Raw genomic sequence first — 22,498 nt, forward strand, 5'->3', positions numbered from 1 at the left:
AAATATGGTTTTCAAGTAGTTTTTTCAGCAAAGAACTTGTTAAACAAGATTTGCAATCTTGTCAATAGACCTAAACAGGCGTCCAAGGCTATGTGCCGCGTCAAACACTCTGGGCAGCTTGGGACATGCTCGGTGGGAGTGGCCTACGTCATTCTACTTTCGTGCGGCAAAAAGTACTTTGGACAGATGGGACGCTGCCTTAACATCCGCCTCAGGGATCACCAAGGTGCAATCAGGAATGAAACAGGTTCTAATCTGGCCGCACATTGTAGAGTTTGCTTATGCAAACCTATGTTTGAACAAACGAAAATTTTGTATAAAAATATGAATCAAATCAACCGCGAGATTGTGGAAGCCTACTTCATGCATGTAAACTCAGGCGCATGCATCAGCCAGACTTCTATCACTCTGCGGGATAAAGAAACTGATTTTTTGAATGGCAAGATAGGCTAACACCTTTGTAAATGTCACTTTACATGTGTTTACATTTTCTGTATATTATAGTCCCTTGCTTGAAAAAATAAACCAGTTGTTAGCCTACGCTCGTATCGTGTACTTCCTCTCGTCTTTCGTCCGGGTTGCACTGCCCACCCATAGGAACATGACCATTAATTTATTCTTGATAGGTTGGTGATAAGGCGGGCTTAAGTTTGCGTGCCAGTTAAGGTAGGCGTGTGTAGATGACTTGCATGAAACTTACTATGACACTAAGCGTCGCTACGTCCTTTGTCATTGCTTAACGAGTGGTTCTCTCTCTTGCCGACATTACGGGGCTGAAGCCCTTTCTTTAAAAGTTAGCAACACCACTCTCGCTGGCGGATGAGAAGATTTCTGTATCCTCAAGGAAAGCCGTAGATCTCAAAGTGCTGGTAACACGGACAGTTCTAGCAGTAATCTGCGAACTTGGCCACACAGGTTCGTTCCATTCCTCAATATGCCAGTCACTATTTTTGTGGCAAACTACTACACATGTCTTCAAGCCACCACTCCACAATTTGCAGCATGATTGGTGCAGTGTGTGTCAGCGAAAACTCGGTTGCACTTACAACAGCTTATCTTACAGAAGTAAGGTAGAAGTGGTAATGGTTTCGCGCTTGTGCGGTATCACTGAGGCCATGTGCGGCATGCTGCTGGAAGCAGCATCTCGTTTCTCTAGAACGAAGTGCTCCGCTAAAAGGGTCACTAAGTGACTGATGTGCCTTTTTCCTTGGCATGCAGGTCATGCGATTCTCAGCCGGCGAGGCTCCCAGATGGGCCGTGAATGAGCGGCGCTTCCGTAAGCGGCACCTTCCTCCTTTAGTGGGCGCTGGGTGAGTCACGTTCGTGTGTCTTTCGATGCAGAAAGCATGGCGCACTCTGCTTTCTTTCTTTTTTTTTTATATGGGGGGCATTTTTTGTCTAGTTTAGGTACTTCGGGTCTATCTAGCCTCCTACATTGATCCAGTGACCCAAGTTATCTATTAGCTTGGTCCACTAGTGTTGTCCTCGTGGTTGTGATACTGTCATGGTAATTTCTTTAAATTGATATACTGTCAGGAGATGCATCACATCACATGGCATGAATGACACCTGGCTACTCTTTGCAGAACTCCAGACGATGCTGGATAGCCTGCAACTTGCAGAATGCTTTGCATATCATCAATTCCCATTGTGCGTAGCTTTTTTAAGAGAGTGCTTTCTTCGGTTCTTTGGGCTGTTTTTGTGATTGGTGGTCAGTGGTCAGACTCGGCAAGAAAATTTTTCTTTTGTTCCCTTTTTCGCTCACTTGCTCACTCTCTCTCTCTGTCTCGTTCAGTTACTTGTTTGTTTGCTCTGGCTATTCTCTAGCGTTGAGAATTATCGTCGATGCACAAGTCTTTTTTTACATTCTTGGGTGTTAAATGCAGCAGACATTAACTATAATAACACTTGCTTTCTTTAGCTGTCATAGCTTAGCATATTTACACGATTGTAAGCCGACTCGAATGTAAGTTGACCCCCCCATATCGCGTGTGACGGGGGAAAAAGAAAGAAGGGCACACCCACGGGCACATTCCATAACAAAAATTTATTAGTAGCTGGCATGGTCACTGGATTACTCGTTCTTCACTTGTGCCGTCGTCCTTACTAGTGCTGCTATCGTCATTGCTGCTATGGCCCCACAGCACGGCGTCATCCAGCAAAATTCAGCATTTGCATATATAAGTGCATTTGCATACATACATAACTCCACACAGAAAGCGCTCAACCACACATAGCCGTCAGGGAGGCTCTTTTGACATGTTCGATTGGCATAAGTTCGTGGTCTTGTGCCGCTAGCCACTCGTACTCACGGCGGAGCAGGTCCTCAAAACGCGAAGATCCAAGCTTTTGTCATGACCATGTCGTACATCACTGGCAGGGGCTGATCACGCATTTCAGCGACGTATGCCGCAAGCTTAACCTCCAGCTGCGGAAAGCGTCCCGACTTTGGCCTGCAGATACCTCTTAGCTTGCCATCACAGGTGAAAATTTTGCGTCGCTGCAGTCGCTACTCTCGAACCACCCATTAAGAAATATCAAACTTGCGGCTCGCTGCGTAGTTATTTGTTTCTTCAGTGTAAAGGATGGCAGCCCTCTTGAACGCTGCTGTGAACAAGCACCGAATGTTTAGTGGACTCGAAGCACTCATGACGACTGAGGAAGCATGGAAATAGCACGTGGCCGGCATTCAAATCAAACGCATAAAGCTAACGAGCTACAGGAAAAGAGAAACATGTGAATGGTGTCTGCTCTTCCATGAACTATCGATACTCTACAAGCGCTGCTGTTCTGAGGGTGCCACTGCAAATGGAACAGTGGCACTTCCATGAACTATCGACACCCCCCCCCCCCCCCCCCCCCCGTGAGTGCTGTGTGCACTGTAAAACGCTCAAAAATGGTGAAAAATCCGTCTAAAAAGCGAACAAATGCGTGGGACGGCAGAAAGCTACAGGTCGGGCCATAGAGCAAACATAAAATTGTAACTATGTTGTAGCTCCCCTAATATCTCATTGGTCTTGCTTTCTTTGCAGTGCCATGTCTTGGTTTTGATTGCAAGTCAGCCGCACTTCAGATTTTCAAATTTTGAAAAATAGGTCGACTTACAATCATGTAAATACGGTAGCTGCCATAAGTTAAGGTTTTATTCTATGAGAATTTTATTACCTTGCATTACTATGAAGCCAAGTAAAGCACTGAAAAGATGGATTTTTCTTTAAAATTTTACTGCTGAAGTAACTGAAGAGAAAAGTTGAATTTACAATATTGCTGATATTTTTGATACAAGAAAATAAAATTGAAGTAAAAGGCAAGTTAAAGCACATGGGAGTTGAGGCTGCCTTACCAATTAAGGAACAGCAGTAGCTGTCACCTTGTCTTGGCCTGCATGTCCCCACTGTTTATGGTGGTGTGCTCATCTGCATGCACTCAAGGCCCAGACTTGGGAGTGCTGGGAAGTACTACTGCAAGCCATGATGGTGGATGTGAGAAATCCATCAAACTACCTCAGGCCATGCACGATCTGCGTTCGCTTGTGTGTTTCTGGTAAAAATGGCGAATGATGAGCTCAGTTCACCGACGATACTCTTCATTCTTTGCAATTTTCATTTTCTCACCGGTGATGCATTTTAATTGTCTTGTATAGTAGTGCTGTTAAGGATCACTCCTGTCATGAATTGTAAAAATTTTGTTCTAGTGGATGCTAAAAATATTGCTTTCTTTTTTTAAAGGATATTGCAGTAAAAAAATTTGGCTGGTTTTGATCAGATTTCAGGACGATGGGGCAGCACAGAAGGAACTAAGCGCAAAATCTAGTGACTTGACCAATTGTCAAGCCCCTCCATTTCCATTGTTTTTGTTGTCATGTTCATGCTTAGCACCATACAAGGGATGCTGGTGATCCCTATCACTTGTAGAGAAAAATAATTTTCACACAGAACTGAAATGTGCATGTTATGCATTATTCTTCAAATTGAGTCCATTTCTTTCTTTCTTTTTTTTTTATGCCTAAACAAAGTCAGTGCTTGAGCAAGAAACCACTGGGTTTGCAGCATTTAGCACACGTTCACAAACAGAGAAAGGCTTGCCATTCAAATGCTTCTCCAGCTTTAAAAATGGATAAGTTTTCAGCTGTAGCACGTTGCAATCAAATACAATGCATTTTACATGTAGTGGCAGGTGTTCCTCAAAGATGCCTGCCTCAAACCACCAGCTGATCGTCGTAACATCCGAGGACTCTCGCTTTCCGACTTCCATGAAAACAGAGAGAGCAGTTCACTCAAAGCCAAAAAGTGCCATGAATTTGTCAAGCGGAAATCATTGCAGAATTTGGATATCAGGGGAGGCATGTCGCCCCCAGCTTAGTGTTTAAAATGCTCATCTAAGCTTTTGTAATGAAAGCAGCACATCACTGTTGGCACGTGGTTGTCGCAAGCTATGCGAGAATTCAATTAAAAATGTTTTAAGGTAGTATGGACAAAGTAAGACACAGAAACAATGGGGACAAGCGAGTGTTTGTGTCTTCCTTTGTCCGCAGTACTTTGTGCAGTTTTACCTGAAGATGATTACCAAGGAGATCGCAGGGAAAGGCCTTTGTCCTGCAGGGGACATAAAATAGGCTGATGATGATGATGATTACCAAATGGCCCAGTACGTTTTATTAATGCGAAAACATTCTTTGGCTACCCTACCCCATTTTGGTGGTATGGTAGCTATGTGACCGCGATACGATGACCATGTAAAAATAATTAAAGCTTTGCGTCTGGCATTACTTAGACAATCGTCATTGATGGTTTATGCCGGAATTTTTATTCTGTTATCTTATAATCATAATGGCAATGGTGCATGCTCATGGCTGTTTACGTGAACAGTGTTTCGGGGGGCATTCAAAGACTGGATATGTGCATTTTATTCATCTAACATTTTTATATTGTCACTTGCAAGAGTGGTTGTCAAGATTTAGTTTTTCTTTTTCGGGGGTAGTGATGTCCATGCTTGCCTTTCACGGACTCTACTGTGGCAGTGATTTTGTTGCATTAAACTCTGTGGGGCACTGACAAGGAATGACCAAAACTTTATGGTGTCACAAATTTTGATGAACCGGTGTTCACTATGCAGCGATTCAACTGTATCAATGTTACCTCAGTGAGAGATGCCTTACTGAATTTGTCATGCAAAAGCGAGCGATTTTTTTTTGTTTGTTGAATGTGCAAACTATTGAAAACAAGAACAACTTGCTAGAGTATGGCCTTCATTTATGTGCTGCCTTTTAAAGTCTTTAAATATATGCATGCCATGTTGAGCTCTTGCTTTTGGCAGGTTCCCACCGAGGAAGCAGATCATCACTGAGGAGAAGATCACGGCACAAATGAATGACCTTAGCCTGGACGGGTAAGGCAGCACCTTCTAGATTCACCGCAGACCATTCCAGTCTGCAGCCATTTATTATAGTCGATCCTTAAACATTTTACTGTCGCTGACTAATTTCTCAGACACGAATGGGGCTGCAAGAATGTTAGAATAATCAGGCAATCTGAAAAAGTGCATTTCAATGGTAAAATCAATGTAGCTGTGTTCTCAGAATACTGGCACAGTGAAAAATTTCTGTATATTTTTTCGCTGTGTTGCCCTTCATTGAAGTCATATTTACTTCAAGTTTCATTACAGTCAAGGCCACGGGTGCGTTTTGCGTTCTCACATTGCACAGTCCAAAGTGCATTGCACATGATCGCAAAGTGCAGATAACGGTATGTGACCTTGACTCCTCAGCATCGTCAATTTAGGCTGTACTACAGAGGATCAGTTTGGAGCTCCATGGGCTTTATGCTCACTCGCAAGCTTATGCCATTCTGGTGAGCGAGTGCTCCCACAAACTTGGTAGGTGTTCGCCGGCCAGTCTGATCATTCACAGACCATGCTCTGCTCACGTGCATCATTTCAGCCTGTGCATGTGACCTCACTTTCCATCTTCGGTCGTCTGTGGCCATGTATCAGAGGCAATATTCCTGCAAAGGCTTGGCACCCGGCACCCTTGCCGGCTAGGTATAAGTATCCCCACTTGGTCGTGAATCGGCCACTAAGTGGCCATTTGGTACGATTTGATGAAAACCATTTTGCAGCCATCTTACGGCACTCTGAAAGTTGAGGATTTACCTTGACAACAAATGGGAGGGCATGGGTGACAGCCTGAAAGGTGGCAACTTTGAAGCCATTATGTTGGCAACATTGTTTGTGCAGATGAGTCCAGAAAAATCAAATGACACGCCATGTGGTGTTAAAGGGGCACTAAAGGCAATACTAAGTCGACGTGGACTGTCTAAATACCATTCCAGAAACCTTGCAACGCTTGTTTTATGCCAAGAAAAGACTTACCATATTTACTCGATTCTAACGCGACCTCGATTGTAATGCGCACCAGTTTCCCACGACAAAAAAAAAAAAAAGTTACAATACCGTGCACCTCGTGCTTTCATATAGAAATACTATTTTCTCTCATTTGGAAAAAACTGATTTATTCCCAATACACTAAAGTTGCGATGAATAGAAACACAAATGGAAGCGGCATACCTTGCCGCCAAGGTTTTCACTGCGCCGGTACCAGTCGCGTGGGGCAATATATATCACTCATCGTCGCTAACAGACAACTCCTTATCGCTATCAACAGACCAAAGCATTTCATCCTCGGTGCTGTCCATGACATTCACAATCCCACACTTTATAAAGGCCTTGTTGACCATGGCAGACGGGATCGTGCACCATGCATCTTTCACCCATCCAGCGAAGCCCTGCAGCGAGGCACACTTCATTTTATTGGCGGGCGTGAATTCGTGGCAGCCACTGACAAGTCATTCGTTGTAGAGTGCCCGAATTTTATCTTTCACTGGCTTGTCCAAATAAACATAGAGCGGCTGGAGCTGGGATGTCATGCTGCCAGGCATCACGACATGGTCGGTGTTGCATGCAGCCAGCTTGTCCTTGATGCGCTGGTCAAGGTGGCACCTGAACGCATCGAGCACAAGCATCCCACGCAGACCCAAACTGCCGCCGGGTCTCTCCCACCCAATGTTATCAATCCAGTCAGGGACCAAGTCCGTGGTCATCCAACCTTTTTCATTTGCGCGCACAATCATGCCACTCGGAAACACGATTCCTTTTGGGAGCGTCTTCTGTCTGTAGATAAAATAAGGGGGCAGCTTGTGCCCAGCCACAGTGCAACAAAGCATTGCGGTGACTAGTTTTTTTTCATGGCCGGAAGGCAAAACGTGCACTTGCTTCACCCCCTTTTTTTCAATGGTTGTGGTGGCAGGCATGTCAAACTAGAGCGGCGTCTGATCGGCGTTTCCAATCTGTCCGAAGTGGTAGCTGTTTCTATGGCGTAACCAAAAAACATACTGCTGAAAACTGCAATTTCTCTTCATATTCTTCGGGCAATTTTCGGCATATCCCTGTCCGCCTTCGAAGAGAAAAGTCTTTTCTTTTCATAAAATTTGATAGCCAGCACCTGCTCGCTTTGATGTCACTCTGCATTAGCCCTTTCTGTAGGGCTAACTGCATTGCCCGTACTTTGAGCAGATTGATCGTCACAGGCCGCCGTGCCACTCGCTGCTCTTACACGTATTCCGTGAGCAGCTCTTCTATTTCGGCGAAGCGGGCCGCTTCGGTCCGCTTCGCTGCTTCAGTACTCTGAAACCCTTCTTTGTTGCTTTGCTGGCTAAAATATTCTCCTTCTGTTTGCGCCAGTCCCGCAAGCAAGTTTCGGGAACTCCGAACGCCCGTGATGTGGCCCAATTTCCGTCCGTCTCCGCCCACATGATAACTTTCCTTTTAAATGCAGCATCGTGGTGGACTCGGTGTGTCTTCGCATTCGGCACTTGCATGCTGATTGAATAAACGCAGAAAACGGAAAAACAGGCGGTAGACTAGGTTACACCAGCACCAGGTATGCACATGGAGGAAGCTACGGCAGCTAGGCTAGAAGCGCATACAAGGCAGCCATTTTCCGAATGCCAATGGCGATATCGTAACGCGAATTTAAGGTCGTGTTCGATTCTAACATGCATGCAATTTTTGGACCCGTCTTATTGGAAAAAAGGTATGCGTTAGATTCAAGTAAATACGGTAGTTTACGAGAAAATTGCATCTGAAGAGTCCGAATGCCTTTTTCGAAATTCATATCTCCCGCCACCCAACCTGGGGAGTGGTGCCCTTACATACGCTATTGCTACTACCCTTTGCTGCCGTCGGTGAGTAAAACGGTGCCCGACAGATGGCGGCGCTGAGCCAAGACAGAGCGGTGGATTCACCACTGCAGCTGCATTTTGGTCAAGCGGCTAGACTGTTCGGGCATCCTGCGACATTACATGGAAATTGAATTCTCTGCTACGTGCAGTTTGTGTGAGTTTCGCAAGCCAGCAAAACCAGTGCAGCAGTACTCGATAATAAAACTAATGAAATGCGATAGCGTGGGCAGCACTGAGTTGAGTGAAAATGAAACCTTTCAGCCGCCCGCACCGTTGTCAAGGGTAATATCAATGAGTTCTTTGTTCTAAAAGATGAAATAGAACTAGACCAGTAGCATTTTATTTCATATTATAAAACAATGCAAGGATGTTTTTTGCAACGAATGGTTGAGTACTAGTGACAGAATTTAACTGACGAGTGCTTTCGTCATCTTTAGGTATTTGAATGACCCGGGGGAGTCTCTAACGATGTCCTGCACAATGGCCCGGGGGAGTATCTAACGATGTCCTGCATTTACCTCACTTTCTCGATTATTAAGGCTCCGTTCACGATAATATTGGTGTCTTAGAGATTCTCGAAGGACTTATGCCAGCAGTTTCTAATTGTAGCCAGTGTTACGCCACTGGAGGGGCGAGTTGGAGGCGGCGAGCATCGGCTACGCCAATGCTGCAGAGCGCAAAACTTTTTTGAACTGATTTTCAAAAATGAGCCTAGCGCCACTGATCAAGTTCAATCGACTGAAGTATTCGCTCTTCAGAAATTCGTTGAACCGAAAAAATTTTGCATCGAATACATAGGAAAGCTGGTGGGGATTTTCTAAAAGTTTTTTATTTTAAATATTCGTTAAACTGGCATTTGTATAACTGTATTCTGAACCTCAATCTTACAGTGTCATTGGCATGACAACTGACTGAGATTTGGAGAATGTCTTTAGTGAAGCTCTTCTTTGCGGTGTCCAGTTGCTTCGGTGCTGTGGCCTGTGGTGTGTTTCTCCAGCGTGTCTTGGGTTGCATTTTTTGAAGCTGAATAAATGTTTCCTTTGCTTTACGAGGTCCACAATTGTAGCTGTGGACAGCTATGGGATAAATTTATTGCCAGAGTTCTTTTTCATTGTGCATCCCTTATTGTAATATGCCAGTTTTGCCTTACTGGAACTTCAGGGCTTTGCACTGATTCACACAGTGCGTGGGATCAACATGATCATTCTGTCTTCTTCTCTCGCCTGTTTTTTACATTGTTTCTCTTTATTTAAGGGGAGACACTGGGGCTTGATTCTTTTTTTAATTTTACTCATATACAAATTAAATTTTCAGGCAAGGTATACCTTAGCCTGCTAGAAGCATATTTGCAATCTATTTTTTCTTAAGTCGTTTTTGATATAATTACTACTTTCTGAAAATCAATTTGCCCAACTTTTCAACAAATTTACCACTGAATATCAGAGAAATATTTATATGTACACATTCTAGAACAATCAGACATCACAATTAGACCATCACTGTAATTTTAGCTCCATTGTTATAAAAGTTATTGCCATATCTAATGTGATGGTTATGAAACTCAAAATTCTTATCTGTTGTATTGCCACATAAAAAACTCCAGCATAAGGGATATCATATTTTATTAGTTTTATTGTGTGTAGAAACTCATAAGCTTTTGAATGAAACAAGAATAATTGAAATCGGACTATTACATCAAAAGATACTGTGAGCAACAGCAACAGCACATGTCATAGGAGAAATGCAGCTTTTGAGAAAAGGCAAAACGAAGTTGCAGGATATGATATAGATTTATTCTTAGAAATTAAAGCAAGAAATTCAAGTCCACCTTGCACCAGAAGCCACCAGGCACATAATCACCATCGCTCTCTTTCATGCGCCTCTTCTTTATGGCATGCATGAACTTTTCTGCTCTGGCGTGCTTGTTGTCAGATGCCACTAGCTGGTGCTGGTCTTTTTCAGCCTGTATTCCCACCTGTTCTTTGCGAGCTCCATCCAGTGCTTATGTCACCGCAAATGGCATAGTTCATCACTAGTTTCACTGCCACTCTATAGTCCCAGTCGCCCTTTAACACGTTCAAAGGGGCACGGCAGAATTCGCATTTCGCACACCGAAGCAGGCAATTTAGAGGCTTTTGTCCCGCTCGCCGCCGCTTCCGGCGAATCTCCGATAAGTGACTGCTTTCGGCAGGTAGCTGATAATGAAGACTGCTTCCATCGTTCCTCCTCCGCACGACGTTCAATTGCCAGTTGTTCGGCTTCTGCGATGAGAAGCATGTCGACGCGTGTTGCCCTCAACGTGTTGCTGGCCACAGGCATCGCATGCGCGGCAGTAGCTTCGGTAGCTGCTGTTCGCTCGTGCCGCATGTTGCTGTGCTGGTCGCCGTCACTGCCGATTCATCCAACACCACTTGGGGTATTGGCGGCGAGGAGTTACGGAGTCGCCATCTGTCGGAAGCGCCTCCCTTGCGTAGTATGAGGGATCATGCGGCACGCTCCTCGTAGGTTTCGCTTACGGCGCTCAATAAAAACACCACGCGGCAGCCCTCCTGGACATTTATGTAGGTACTCTCAAAACGAGGGAAGTTTTCGGCTGTCGATATAATAATCTTGGGCAAACGGAAAGTACAGAATCGTTTACAGACGCTATCGCTTTACCGAATACGTACAGGGAACGCCACTGCTCGCGGTAGCCACAATGGAGTCTCCTGAACCGGCTTCTTGCGTGAAAGGTAGCCAAACATCATCATCAGCAGCAGCCTGTTTACGCCCACTGCAGCGCAAAGGCCTCTCCCATACTTCTCGAACAACGGCGGTCATGTACTAATTGTGGCCATGTCGTCCCTGCAAACTTCTTAATCTCATCTGCCCACCTAACTTTCTGCCGCCCCCTGCTACGCTTCCCTTCCCTTGAAATCCAGTCCGTAACCCTTAATGACCATTGGTTATCTTCCCTCCTCATTACATGTCCTGCCCATGGCCATTTCTTTTTCTTGATTTCAACTAAGATGTCATTAACTCGCGTTTGTTCCCTCACCCAATCTGCTCTTTTCTTATCCCTTAACGTTACACCCATCATTCTTCTTTCCATAGCTCGTTGCGTCGTCCTCAATTTAAGTAGAACCCTTTTCGTAAGCCTCCAGGTTTCTGCCCCATAGGTGAGTGCTTGAAAAATACTTTAAAAATTTTAGACCGATCAGCTTACTGTCAGTTGCCTACAAACTATTTACTAAGGTAATTGCAAATAGAATCAGGAACATCTTAGACTTCTGTCAAGCAAAGGACCAGGCAGGATTCCGTAAAGGCTACTCTACAATAGACCATATTCACACTATCAATCAGGTGATAGAGAAATGTGTGGAATATAACCAACCCTTATAGTATATAGCTTTCATTGATTATGAGAAAGCGTTTGATTCTGCCGAAACCTCAGCAGTCATGGAGGCATTACGGAAACAGGGTGTAGACGAGCCGTATGTAAAAATACTGAAAGATATCTATAGCGGCTAGGCAGCCACCGTAGTCCTCCATAAAGAAAGCAACAAAATCCCAATAAAGAAAGGCATCAGGCAGGGAAATACGATCTCTCCAATGCTATTCACAGCGTGTTTACAGGAGGTATTCAGAGACCTGGATTGTGAAGAATTGGGGATCAAATTAATGGAGAATACCTTAGTAACTTGCGATTCGCTGATAATATTGCCTTGCTTAGTAACTCAGGGGACCAATTGCAATGCATGCACACTGACCTGGAGAGGCAAAGCCGAAGGGTGGGTCTAAAAATTGATCTGCAGAAAACTAAAGTAATGTTTAACAGTCTCGGAAGAGAATGGCAATTTACAATAGGTAGCGAGGCACTGGAAGTGGTAAGGGAATACATCTACTTAGGATAGGTAGTGACGGGGGATCTGGATCATGAGACGGAAATAATCAGAAGAATAAGAATGGGCTGGGGTGCGTTTGGCAGGCGTTCTCAGGTCATGAACAGCAGGTTGCCATTATCCCTTAAGAGAAAAAGGTATAATAGCTGTGTCTTACCGGTAGCCAAACGCTGAGAGTAAACTATGTGAAATATGTTCTTATAGTGGGCTGTCTGTATAACAAGATGGGGCATAACAGAATGGAACCTCAATTCAGCAATCGCACGGGTTCGCAGTTAGCGACCGACTGCGCGTCTGCATGCATGTCCGCGCACAATGTTTTGCTTTCGCTGTGAGCGCGTTTTCGCACCATGCCGTGAGCTTTAGGCCGCAGCATATATGCACTTGACAGTACACTAGCAACCATTGTTGTGTGGACACTATCAGAACTGCTCAAATATAATTCCGTTATAGAGACTTCGACGTCTAGCTACAGCGACTGTGATGTACCGTTGCGACGATTCAATCTTTTTTGTCTTCCAAGTTCTTGGGCATTTCAATATTTCTCAGTTGCGTCATACTGTATGTTTATCGGTATTCTCAACATGCGATTTCCCTCTGCTTGCGTTTCGGAATCCAGTGCATTAATTCATAACACAAACATGACCATATGCCATGCCTTTTCTTAATGTAGGTCTTACCGCTCCCTTTCCGTTCCAGTGAACTTGCCACTATCTAGCATCAACAAGTTCATAGACGAAACCGTCATGACATTAGCCGGGCAGCAGGCACGGGCGAGCATCTCAGTGCGCGTTTTCTGCTACTCACCGAACATCACGCAGCCTCGGTGCCGTAGCAGAAATGCTCCTCGCGTCTGTGCTTGCTGCATAACTGAGTTGTAGCCGATGGCTGTCTGCCGGTTCTAAGTTTCGCCAGCCAAGCTTCACGCAGCTCCTGGCCCTGCGGCTACGTGTGAATAAGGCTGACCCTGGGCTCCATTGCATACGTCCAGCACTGCGGCACCGAGCAGTCGCCTACCATTCTGCATGCCTCCAAAGGAAGCCACTGCCAGTTATAGTACTTTCAAATGTTGTCAAGCAGACACCCAAGGTGGTAAAGCCTCACCACCACTTAATCAGAACCGCGGCGTAGGGGGGACTTTAATCATTCGTTTTCAGCAAGCTTCGGCGCTTCCGAAGCAGCCGACGCGGCCGCTGTGTCCACGTGATCCCTCATGCCACGCCACGCCGACGGTGGCGCTAGCTTTTCTAGTGGTGGAGCTCGCCCTGAATAGACGTCAGACTCTGGAGTTTTGCAAGACGCGTAGTGCCACCTGCCGGTGCGAAGAGACAGTAATTGAGTAGTGTGAAGCCCGACTCCCTTGCTAAGTTGCTTACGTGGCTGGCAGCTGCGAAACAACAATTTAACTATATTTTGGTCCATATTGCGAGCGTTTTGTGCATTAACACCCAGACAGAGAGCTATGAATTTCTCCACTAGTCGGACGTGCCGCCGAACTGCCATAAAGCGCTTGCTGGCTCATTCGTCGGACTGATGGCGAAAGCAACGGCAACCTCGATAGCTCTGCGCGCTACGAAGAAATGCCGCAATCGACGCTACTGTTGTGTTGTAAATTGCCATGAACTTGAAGGACTCAATAACAACGTTCAGTTTTACCGATTTCCATCGCGATCGTATGAAGGGGAAAGGCGAGAGCGCTGGATATGGGCCGTTCAACGTGTTGTGTAATCGAATTACTTGCATTCCTCACAACACAGCGTCTCGCATAAGAAAGTCTGATAATGTTGTTTTCCTGTAATTGTGCTGCGTAGCCCTGACGGAGAACCGTGGCAACCAAGCGAAAACGCAAGAATCTACAGCCACCACTTCGTTGGCAACAGAAAAAAACGTTGCAAACCATTCTGCATATGTGCGATTGATATTTCCACCTGTTAACAGACGTCCGCCTCCGCTTGACTCAACAAGTGAAACGGAGAGATTTGACAGATCAGTTTAACCAAACATTTAGGTTCATTTATGAATTCAAAATCCTGTTCTAGAGCATCTTGTATCGCGAGTTCATTTCTAGTTTCGGTATTTTGTATGTCCTGCGCCAATACAACGTTTCGCAATGTGGTGAGCCTGCTCGACTGCGTTTCTCATATGTGAGCAATAAAGTTTCTGTAGGAGCACTGGATGAATAATTGCGACGTAATGCACGTGTGTAAAATAAACGTTGCGTTTATTTACATTTATTTGTGTGCGTGTGTTGCTTGAAGCGTCTGCGAAAAGTTCAAAGGTACTGAGCGATAAACACCACTTGACATGCCCGCTTGCGCACTGTGATTGCAGCACTCCCAAACTGTCCACGTACAAATGAATGTAGCATCTAGCAGGACGTGCTGCTGCTTAAAAGGCGACAGGGCAGCGACGAAGGCGTTCGCTGTGCGATTTATGCCAGCGTTGTGCTTTCCTCGTGGTGGCACACCCGACTAAATGCTATGTTCGTTTGTGTGTGGAACGCTTGGGAGCAGTGCAATCACAACGCGCAAGTGGGCATGTCACATGGTGTTATTTTGTATTTCGTGGGCATCCGCAGTAAATTGGAAAACACTAATACTTAACAGATAGGAAGACAGAACTGTTCATTCGAATGCTCTGCAACTTTCTAATTGGAATTTTTTGCCTAACTTCACTGCTTCTGAAGTTGGTTAATTAATCTTGACTAATTGCCTAATTAAGCAAATACAAAAAATAGTGTGACGTGCTACATAAAAAAATGTGCAACACGCATTTGGTTGCGTCGTGTTACAGTGTATCGGCGTATTTTTACTCTGGCTAAAGTTAGCTGAAATAAGACTAAGATATAAGATATAGTTTTTTTGTCTTATTCTAACATCCTTATAATTCGTTATCTGTGTGCCTGTATTCTGTAAATTTGTTTTGTTATTCCTGTCTATATGCGTTTGTTGCAGCCTAACTTGTTCTGTTACTCTTATGAAATGTGATGAATTGATTATTGCACATATTGTACCCTAAACTCAATGCTGCCCATGCCATGTAATGGCTGTCTGGGCCTCCCTCGAGCTAATTAATGGCAGCGTTTAGCCTAGACCGTCGTCCGGACTATTCCTGGTGTTTGTTGCCCCCCCCACAGGATGGTCGCGGCCTGCAGCGAGGAGGAGGAGGAGAAGCGGCTGCATGTGCTCTGCCCTGACCTAGAACCGTCGCCTGAGCCCCTGCTGCCAAGGCCCGTGCTGGAGGACCTGTAAGTGTGGTCAGCGGAGGAGTCTAGCTGGCATACTAGCTGCCAACTTCCACGAGCTTATAAACTGCCTGGTTCTTTAGAGCTTGTTTATGAGTGTTGAAATAGCACCAACAAAATTAAACGTTCTTATTAGGCAAAAAAGACATTAAAGTTTCACAAATTCAGTTGCGTGCCAATTTTCCAGGGCCTGATTTGTTGAATCCGATCAAATATCTTAATTTACCCAATAGCAGCACCTACCACTGCAGGGAAACAGTGCCCAACTGCACCTGATATTTCTACCTTTATTACGTGAATATCTCGTGAGCTTGAACTTTGTGAGTGCAGTTGATTTCCCTTACTTTGACTCTGTAATGCAAAATTATATGGCAGGACACTGCTGGTTCATTTGGCAGTATTTGCCATATTCTAACATGCCACTGAATTGAATGTGCAGCCAATTTTTATGCAACGTAGAAGACTAACAGTAATGATGTTAGAATGTGTAAAACAAAGTAAAGATCTAATGCACACCCAATTTTCTAACGTAAAGCTGTAGTCTGCTACTATTACTGGTGAACAGAAAAAGATGAGACTAGCAAACTTCACCTTCACATAGAACTTTATTTACCTTTAGTGTCTTGTCGTAATCGCCCTCAGGCAGCACTTTATTGCGATCTGTGAATCACGACAAGGCGTCCTCCATACAATCCACTGGACATTTAGTGTCCTGCATTAATCAGGCTGCTCTGCAACTATCAGAAATGGGATAGTGGCGCACGCCTAGACTGACCACTTTGCTAGTTCATTGTGCAATGCATAAAATCCTCTGTAATGCCAAAAATGCATGAGGCTACTTGTTGCTGCCAGCTTAACATGTAAATTAACTTATCTTTTCAATGAGCATACATAATCAGATTGAAAGCAGTGCGTCATCGTCATGGTATGCAGGAACTTGTACTAGGTATACTTTGCAGCGCAAAATACATTTCTTGAAAAGGGACAGAAGAAAGGAAGACAGTGAAGCGCCAACTTAGTACTAGTACTATACTACTACTGTGCACAGATCATTCTGTAGCTGCAACTACAGAGCTGAATGCCTGGTCACAGTGTCTTTTGAGAACAAAGCCTGAATTTGGAATGAGCAATCAATGGCTTAACAATTTTTGATAGTATTTGTAAACTTTTTTTTCTCTTTGACTGGTAATTTTGGAATTTCAATGTTCCCATGCCTGGAAATGCCCTGTTGGCTTTGGTCCAACCTGTGTCTTAGGACCTGGGTCTTTTGCTCATTGGTTTCTTGGCGGCCCTTGACTTACGGAGGCTGGTGGCGCTTGAAGCTGATGCTTGTGGTGTGTGCCACTATGTGTGGCCATGTAAGTGCTTGAAGTTCCGTCGCGGTTTGCAGTCCCGCTATCTCGGGAGTGGGGAGCATCTTCTGGGAGCTCAGTTGGGTGGACTTAATGGAAGGCCTATACTACAATTCTGATGTCTAGTGCCAAGATAATATCCCACCAACTCAGCAGATCGGTGCAGTGGATGTTCACCATGTGTTTAGGTGGGAACTTCCTGAGGCAAAGCTTTTTCTCAAGTTTATTGAGCTCTCAATTGTTGCTACTGTAACGTCACACAACGCATAACTTAACATGACAAAAGCCAGGATGCAGGAATAGCCAGGTAAGGGTGCTTTCCACTGCTTTAGTGTCAGGGCACTTAACCCCGAAATTTTACTGCACAAATTGCACTACATGTGACCAAAAGGCTGAACTGGGATAGTAGGCAAAATTTTAGTGAATTTTGCCAAGCTGGCACCAAGACGGCTTTCATTAAATTTTTTCCTTTTCCAGTAACGACACAGTAAAGACATGAATTCTATTAATCTGCCTACTTTTAGTGCAGCTGAGCTGGGGAGGCGGTTATGCACGGTGGGAGGGGGCCCCTGACAGGCAGAGAAGCACGCTCATTTAGTTTTCTCCTGTGGGTGAGAAACGTGCATGCTGAAACAAGGACCTGGCCCACACGATCTGCACCACATGACTTGCCATGCTAACACGAGGCAACTGTAGGGCAACTAAAATTGGGCGCGACACTGCTGGGGCTGAACACGGTTGGCCACAGTGCATAAAACGAAAACAGGCAGAACAAACGCATATCATGGAGCTTTGCAGTGTGCGTTCTTTCTGTCTGTTCTCTGTGCTGTTTACCATCACAAGCCTAAATTGTGTAATGACTCGTGCTTCAGCACTGAAAGTGATACTAGAGGAAGTAAATTGTGTCCATATTGCAGCTCCGGCCATTGCAATTCCAGGCCCAAGCAGGCCATTCGTTTATGGCATCAGATCCTGCAGCAGTGTTAAAGGAACCACAAGCATAACACTGTAGCCCAAAGTTACAAACAATTGATTCAAAGTACCATACTGCAACTTTTTTAGAAAACATAACCACAACATTTTTATTCTGCAACACTACATATGTTTTGTTTGCAAAGAAACATTGTTAGTTAAATAGTCAGCGCTTGTCCTAGCCTGATTTTGTCCTGATCAAAAAGTCGGACTGTTATAGTAATTGGGATTGTACAGAACCAACTATCCAAATGTTTGATGTTACTAAGTTACAAACGGTTACCTTTGTAGTTCTGTGCTGTTGTCTCATGGATGACTACTATTTTCTTTTATTAGACTTTCTACACCTTGTAGATTTGTACCGAAGTGATTTGCTATATTCAGTGGCCATGTGTTTGAGTTGCTGATTAATTAAGCCTCACTTTGTGATCTGCTAACCTTGTGGTTAGCTCTGACAGTGGACCAACAGCTTCAACAAGGCAGTCAAAGGTTCAGTCGTCTCCCTAGAATGAATTTTTTTTTTCAGCTGTAAAGATTTCATTCTGAGAAATCCATGTGGGTTTCCTCTATCGTTTCGGGTTGCTATCAGGTGGGTGCCAACTTTTCACTTTCATCGACTTTTACGAACCACACTGCCAAAAGGGAGTTTGTCCTTCTTCTCCACAGCACATTTTGTTTGCAGTTTAATTTGTGCTCTCTGCATTTTGCGGGAATCCCCGAGTTGCTCGAATTGCTGCTGGCTATTGCTTGCAGTGTGTGAGGTGACAGACAGCCTGCGACGCCTTCTGCCCTGTTGAGGAGGGCTCCTGGGAGGGCACACAGGCCCTGATTGAGCTCTCGGCTCAGCACAAGAAGGTTGTGCAGCAAAGTGGGGGAGGGTGTGGCGGCACTGCTTTCTTGTTCTGTGCAGTCCTCATTGACCTCCAGTGCAAGCTGGATTGCTGCATGACAAGCCAGAATTTTATGCGTGCAGTGTTTGTGGCACCAATTTTTTGGACTTGGTCGTAATGTAGGTAGACCAACAGACAGAACTAAAGATCAGTATCAAGTTTCTTGGGAAATTTGGCAAGAACAAAGCAGAAATTTATCTGATGTTTTGACAGGCCTGTGGAAAGGGTGTCTGAAATTAAAGGACTGTTTTTAAGCACGTTAATAATTTTCGGGTAGGCTATGAAGACCCCAAAAATGATGCATTGTCAGAATGCCCCTCCACCTCTTGCGATGATGAAAACATTGATCTTGTGCATTTCACCAAATGTATATTATTGTAAGCAGTTGCTTTACATCAGAGGCATTTCATTAGAGAAAGTTTTCTTTTCAGAAGATCCTAATGCAAAATCTCAAAATTAGAAAGTTTTCAATCAGTACCCTACCGAAACTGCTGACTTCTGAGCAAAAGCTTTGAACAAAATTAATTTTGCCTTCATTGGAAAACTTTAGACATAAGTAATGAATGCTTGCGAAGAAGCAATTCAACTGGCAGTAAATTTTGCATTTACAAATATTACACTGAGCTGTCGTCCCAGAGCAAGAAGTGAAAAAAGAAACGTGAGCCAAGATAAAAAAAAAAACTGCGCAAGAGTAAAGCAATATTAGCTGTGTTGATCATGTTTTTGAACGGCCATGTAATTGTTCACCATGATTTTGTACCTGTAGGCTGAACTTTCGATGCAGTTTTCTGCAAGAAGGTATTGAAGCATCCGAGATACTGCATGCATCACATGTGGCCAAATTTGTCAAAAGGAGGGCACTGGATCTTGTACCACGACAGTGCGCACTCTGGCTTGGTAGTGTGCGAGTGTACGGCATGCAATTCCATCACTGTGCTCGAGCACCATTCCTCCTTGCTGGACTAGCAGATCCTTCTTAAGAAGACTTTTGCAAAAGCCACATACTTTTGCACAGCCGAGTTGCTGGGTGTGTTCGCTGCCGTATGCCATTTAGCTTTTCGAGGGGACAGATCTAAGGAGTCTTAGGAGGCTAAAATTGCAAGAAAACTGAATTTTTGGAACACACTTTTTAATATCTATAATGCTTTTTGCAATAATGTGTCAAGTTTCTCACTTCATAGATCAATACCTTTGCTGAAAAAAATTCCATAACCCATGTCCCTTTCAATCCTGAGTTGTTTTTTGCAATTTTCTCGCAACTTTTTTTATTCCCTTGCTAAACTGCTTTCCTTCATATTTTAGCACCTGGAGCAGCTAGTACAGTTTTTTTAAAGTGGAGAGCTGCATGTGTGGTGGTGTTATGTTGCAAGCAGATGTTAAAATACTAGGTTAAAAATTGAATTATTTTGCTCTATTTTTTGCTGCATTGTTCCCACATTGCAAAAAGTAAAATCTTATGTATTATAGTGGCCCTTATGTTGACGACATTTAAAAAATGCTTGCATTATTAATGCATTATTCACCTTTTTGGGCTATTGACCCAAGCATTAAAATTAAATTTTATTTTGCCATTTCTTGACAATAGAGGCCTGGAACTGTGGTATGTATTTTTCGTGTCTCTCTGTGTCACTCTGGAATTTTCAGATGACTGGAAGTCGGCCCAAGTTGCGCCTATATTCAAAAAAGGCGACCGTCTATTACTACATAATTATCAGCCGATCTCCTTAACATCGTCATGTTGTAAACTCATCAAACACATAATAGCTCACAAGTTAAATTATTAGAAGAACACTCAGTTTTGTCAAATCATCAACATAGATTTCTAAAAGGATTTTCTACTACAACACAATTGGTTACTGTAGTTCACACCTTTGCAGCTTGTCCGAATACTAACAGTCAAATCGATGTAATATTCCTAGACTACAGCAAAGCATTCAATACAGTTCTACATGATAAACTAATTACTAAGCTTCGGTTGATTGGCATACCAGATTTATTCTTTTTCTGGATTTCAGCCTATGTAAACAATTGCAACCAATATGCTCAGGTGGGAGAACAACATTCTGGCTGCCTTCCGGTAACTTCTGGCGTTCCGCAGGGGAGCGTACTTGGCCCTCTACATTTTTTTGGTATATAATAATGATATTGTCAGTATGATTAACACCCCAGTTCAAATTTGTCTATTTGCTGACGATTGTGTTTTGTTTAGAGAAGTTACCTGAATCAGTGACCACCGTGACCTTAGCTCTTACTTAGGCAATGTGTTGAAATGGTGTGAGCAATGGGGAATGCTTCTTAATGCAACCAAGTGTGTCTATCTCCCCATAATGCACAAAAAAAGTCCCCTTAGACTACACTTACAATGTAGCTGCAGCACCTTTACTGAAAGTAGCCTGCTATAAATATCTAGGTCTAACATTAACGAGTGACTTATTCTGGAAATCTATGACCTATGCAGTGAGAAACTTGACAGATTAGTGCAAAAAGCATTATAGATTTCGATTGTTGGCTTCTTATGATATTATCATGGAACTTGCACCTAAATACCATCTGCTCTGCCACTTTTCGGAAACTATGCCTTCTGCACCACAAACACAAGACTGCCCTGCTTAGTGTTAAATTAGAATGGAATTTACACGGAAGTCAATGGCCTGCTACCCCGTTATGATTGATGGGAAGATTATACCTTCAGTAACCCACTACAAATTTCTTGGAGTCATCATCGACTGTGACTTATCTTGGTCGAAGCACCTCTCTGGATTAAGAAAAGAAGCTGGACAGCTTTACTCAGATCATTCGACATATGTCTGCAAAATCATGGGCGCCATCCAACTCATCTCTTCTGCAGCTCTACCAGGCACTTTTTGGTGGCTACTTCCGCTACAGTGCGCCTGTACTTTCTCGGGTTAGTACAACTGCTGTACGCACACTTGAAAGTGCTCAGGCTCGCGCACTGAGAATTTGCCTAGGACTACCACGATGTGCGTCTACTTGGGGCACTATTGCAGAGGCACGTGCGTGCCCAGCTCGAGTTTATCTGCAACATGAGCCATTGCGAGTGCATCTAAGGGTACTGACTAGACACAGGAACCATCCACTCACGAACGTCACAAGCGTACGGCCTGTGTCCGCCTACCCAGAAGCCGTGTTGTCGCAGCAAGACTTATTGCCGTCGGACTTCGAACCGTATTACATACCCGAAGTTCCACTCTGGACGACGGCAAAGCCAACGGTGAGACTCTCAATCCCTGGAATAACGAAGAAGTCGAAAATGCCGCTTGCTGGGCTCAAGCATTTCACGCTATCATACATTGCTTACATGTATGGGTATTACGAACATGTTTTTACAGATGGTTCTGTGACCCAGACCACTTCCGCGGTGGCCTACACGGTGCCAGGAATGGGGATTGCACAACGGTTCAAGATAGGATACAGAACGTCGTCTACAGCAGCTGAGTTGACCGGAGTTCGAGAAGCAGTTCGCTGCATACTGCAACAGAGTCTCGAGAAGTGGACAGTGTTCTGCGACTCAAAACCAGCACTGTAACTCATCAGCAATTCTATGAGTGACAGAACCGCATATAGTCCTCTGGTTTATGACATCATGTCTCTGCTTGCTGAGGCGTCTCATTCCGGGTATACCCTCATGCTGCAGTGGATTCCTGGCCATTGTGGAATAGCTGGAAACGAACAGGCTGACGTGGAAGTGACAAAGGCGCACACTGACAGAACCATTATAAAAATTCATTTTTCCCGGCATGGCATTAACGCCTTGCTCCATACCTCCATTAAAACTTCTATGGCGCGACATTGGGACAAGCCCGAAGATCGACAAGAGCGCCTCCATAGACTTGACGCTGGATTACAATTCCGGCTTCCACTTCGGTTGCGGAGAAGCTAGGAAACACTCATTCAACGATTA

The 22,498-nt window shown here is 44.3% G+C and overlaps 1 protein-coding gene across 6 annotated transcripts in view; it reads left to right on the forward strand.

Moving 5' to 3' along the window:
• Positions 1-22,498, forward strand: part of LOC126524296 (uncharacterized) — a 105,764-nt gene that overhangs the window by 53,126 nt on the left and 30,140 nt on the right. For all 6 annotated transcript variants that reach the window (XR_008610968.2, XM_055067229.2, XM_055067228.2 and 3 more), the window contains exons 5-7: positions 1,219-1,310; positions 5,317-5,388; positions 15,255-15,365. Coding sequence is in view for 5 of the 6 variants with exons in the window: in XM_055067229.2 (XP_054923204.2) it covers positions 1,219-1,310; positions 5,317-5,388; positions 15,255-15,365 (275 nt within the window). In the remaining variant the exon portion in view is untranslated. The remainder of the gene's footprint in view (positions 1-1,218; positions 1,311-5,316; positions 5,389-15,254; positions 15,366-22,498) is intronic.

The sequence above is a fragment of the Dermacentor andersoni genome, chromosome 3 (assembly GCF_023375885.2).
Source record: "Dermacentor andersoni chromosome 3, qqDerAnde1_hic_scaffold, whole genome shotgun sequence".
NCBI classification, from domain to species: Eukaryota; Metazoa; Arthropoda; class Arachnida; order Ixodida; family Ixodidae; genus Dermacentor; species Dermacentor andersoni.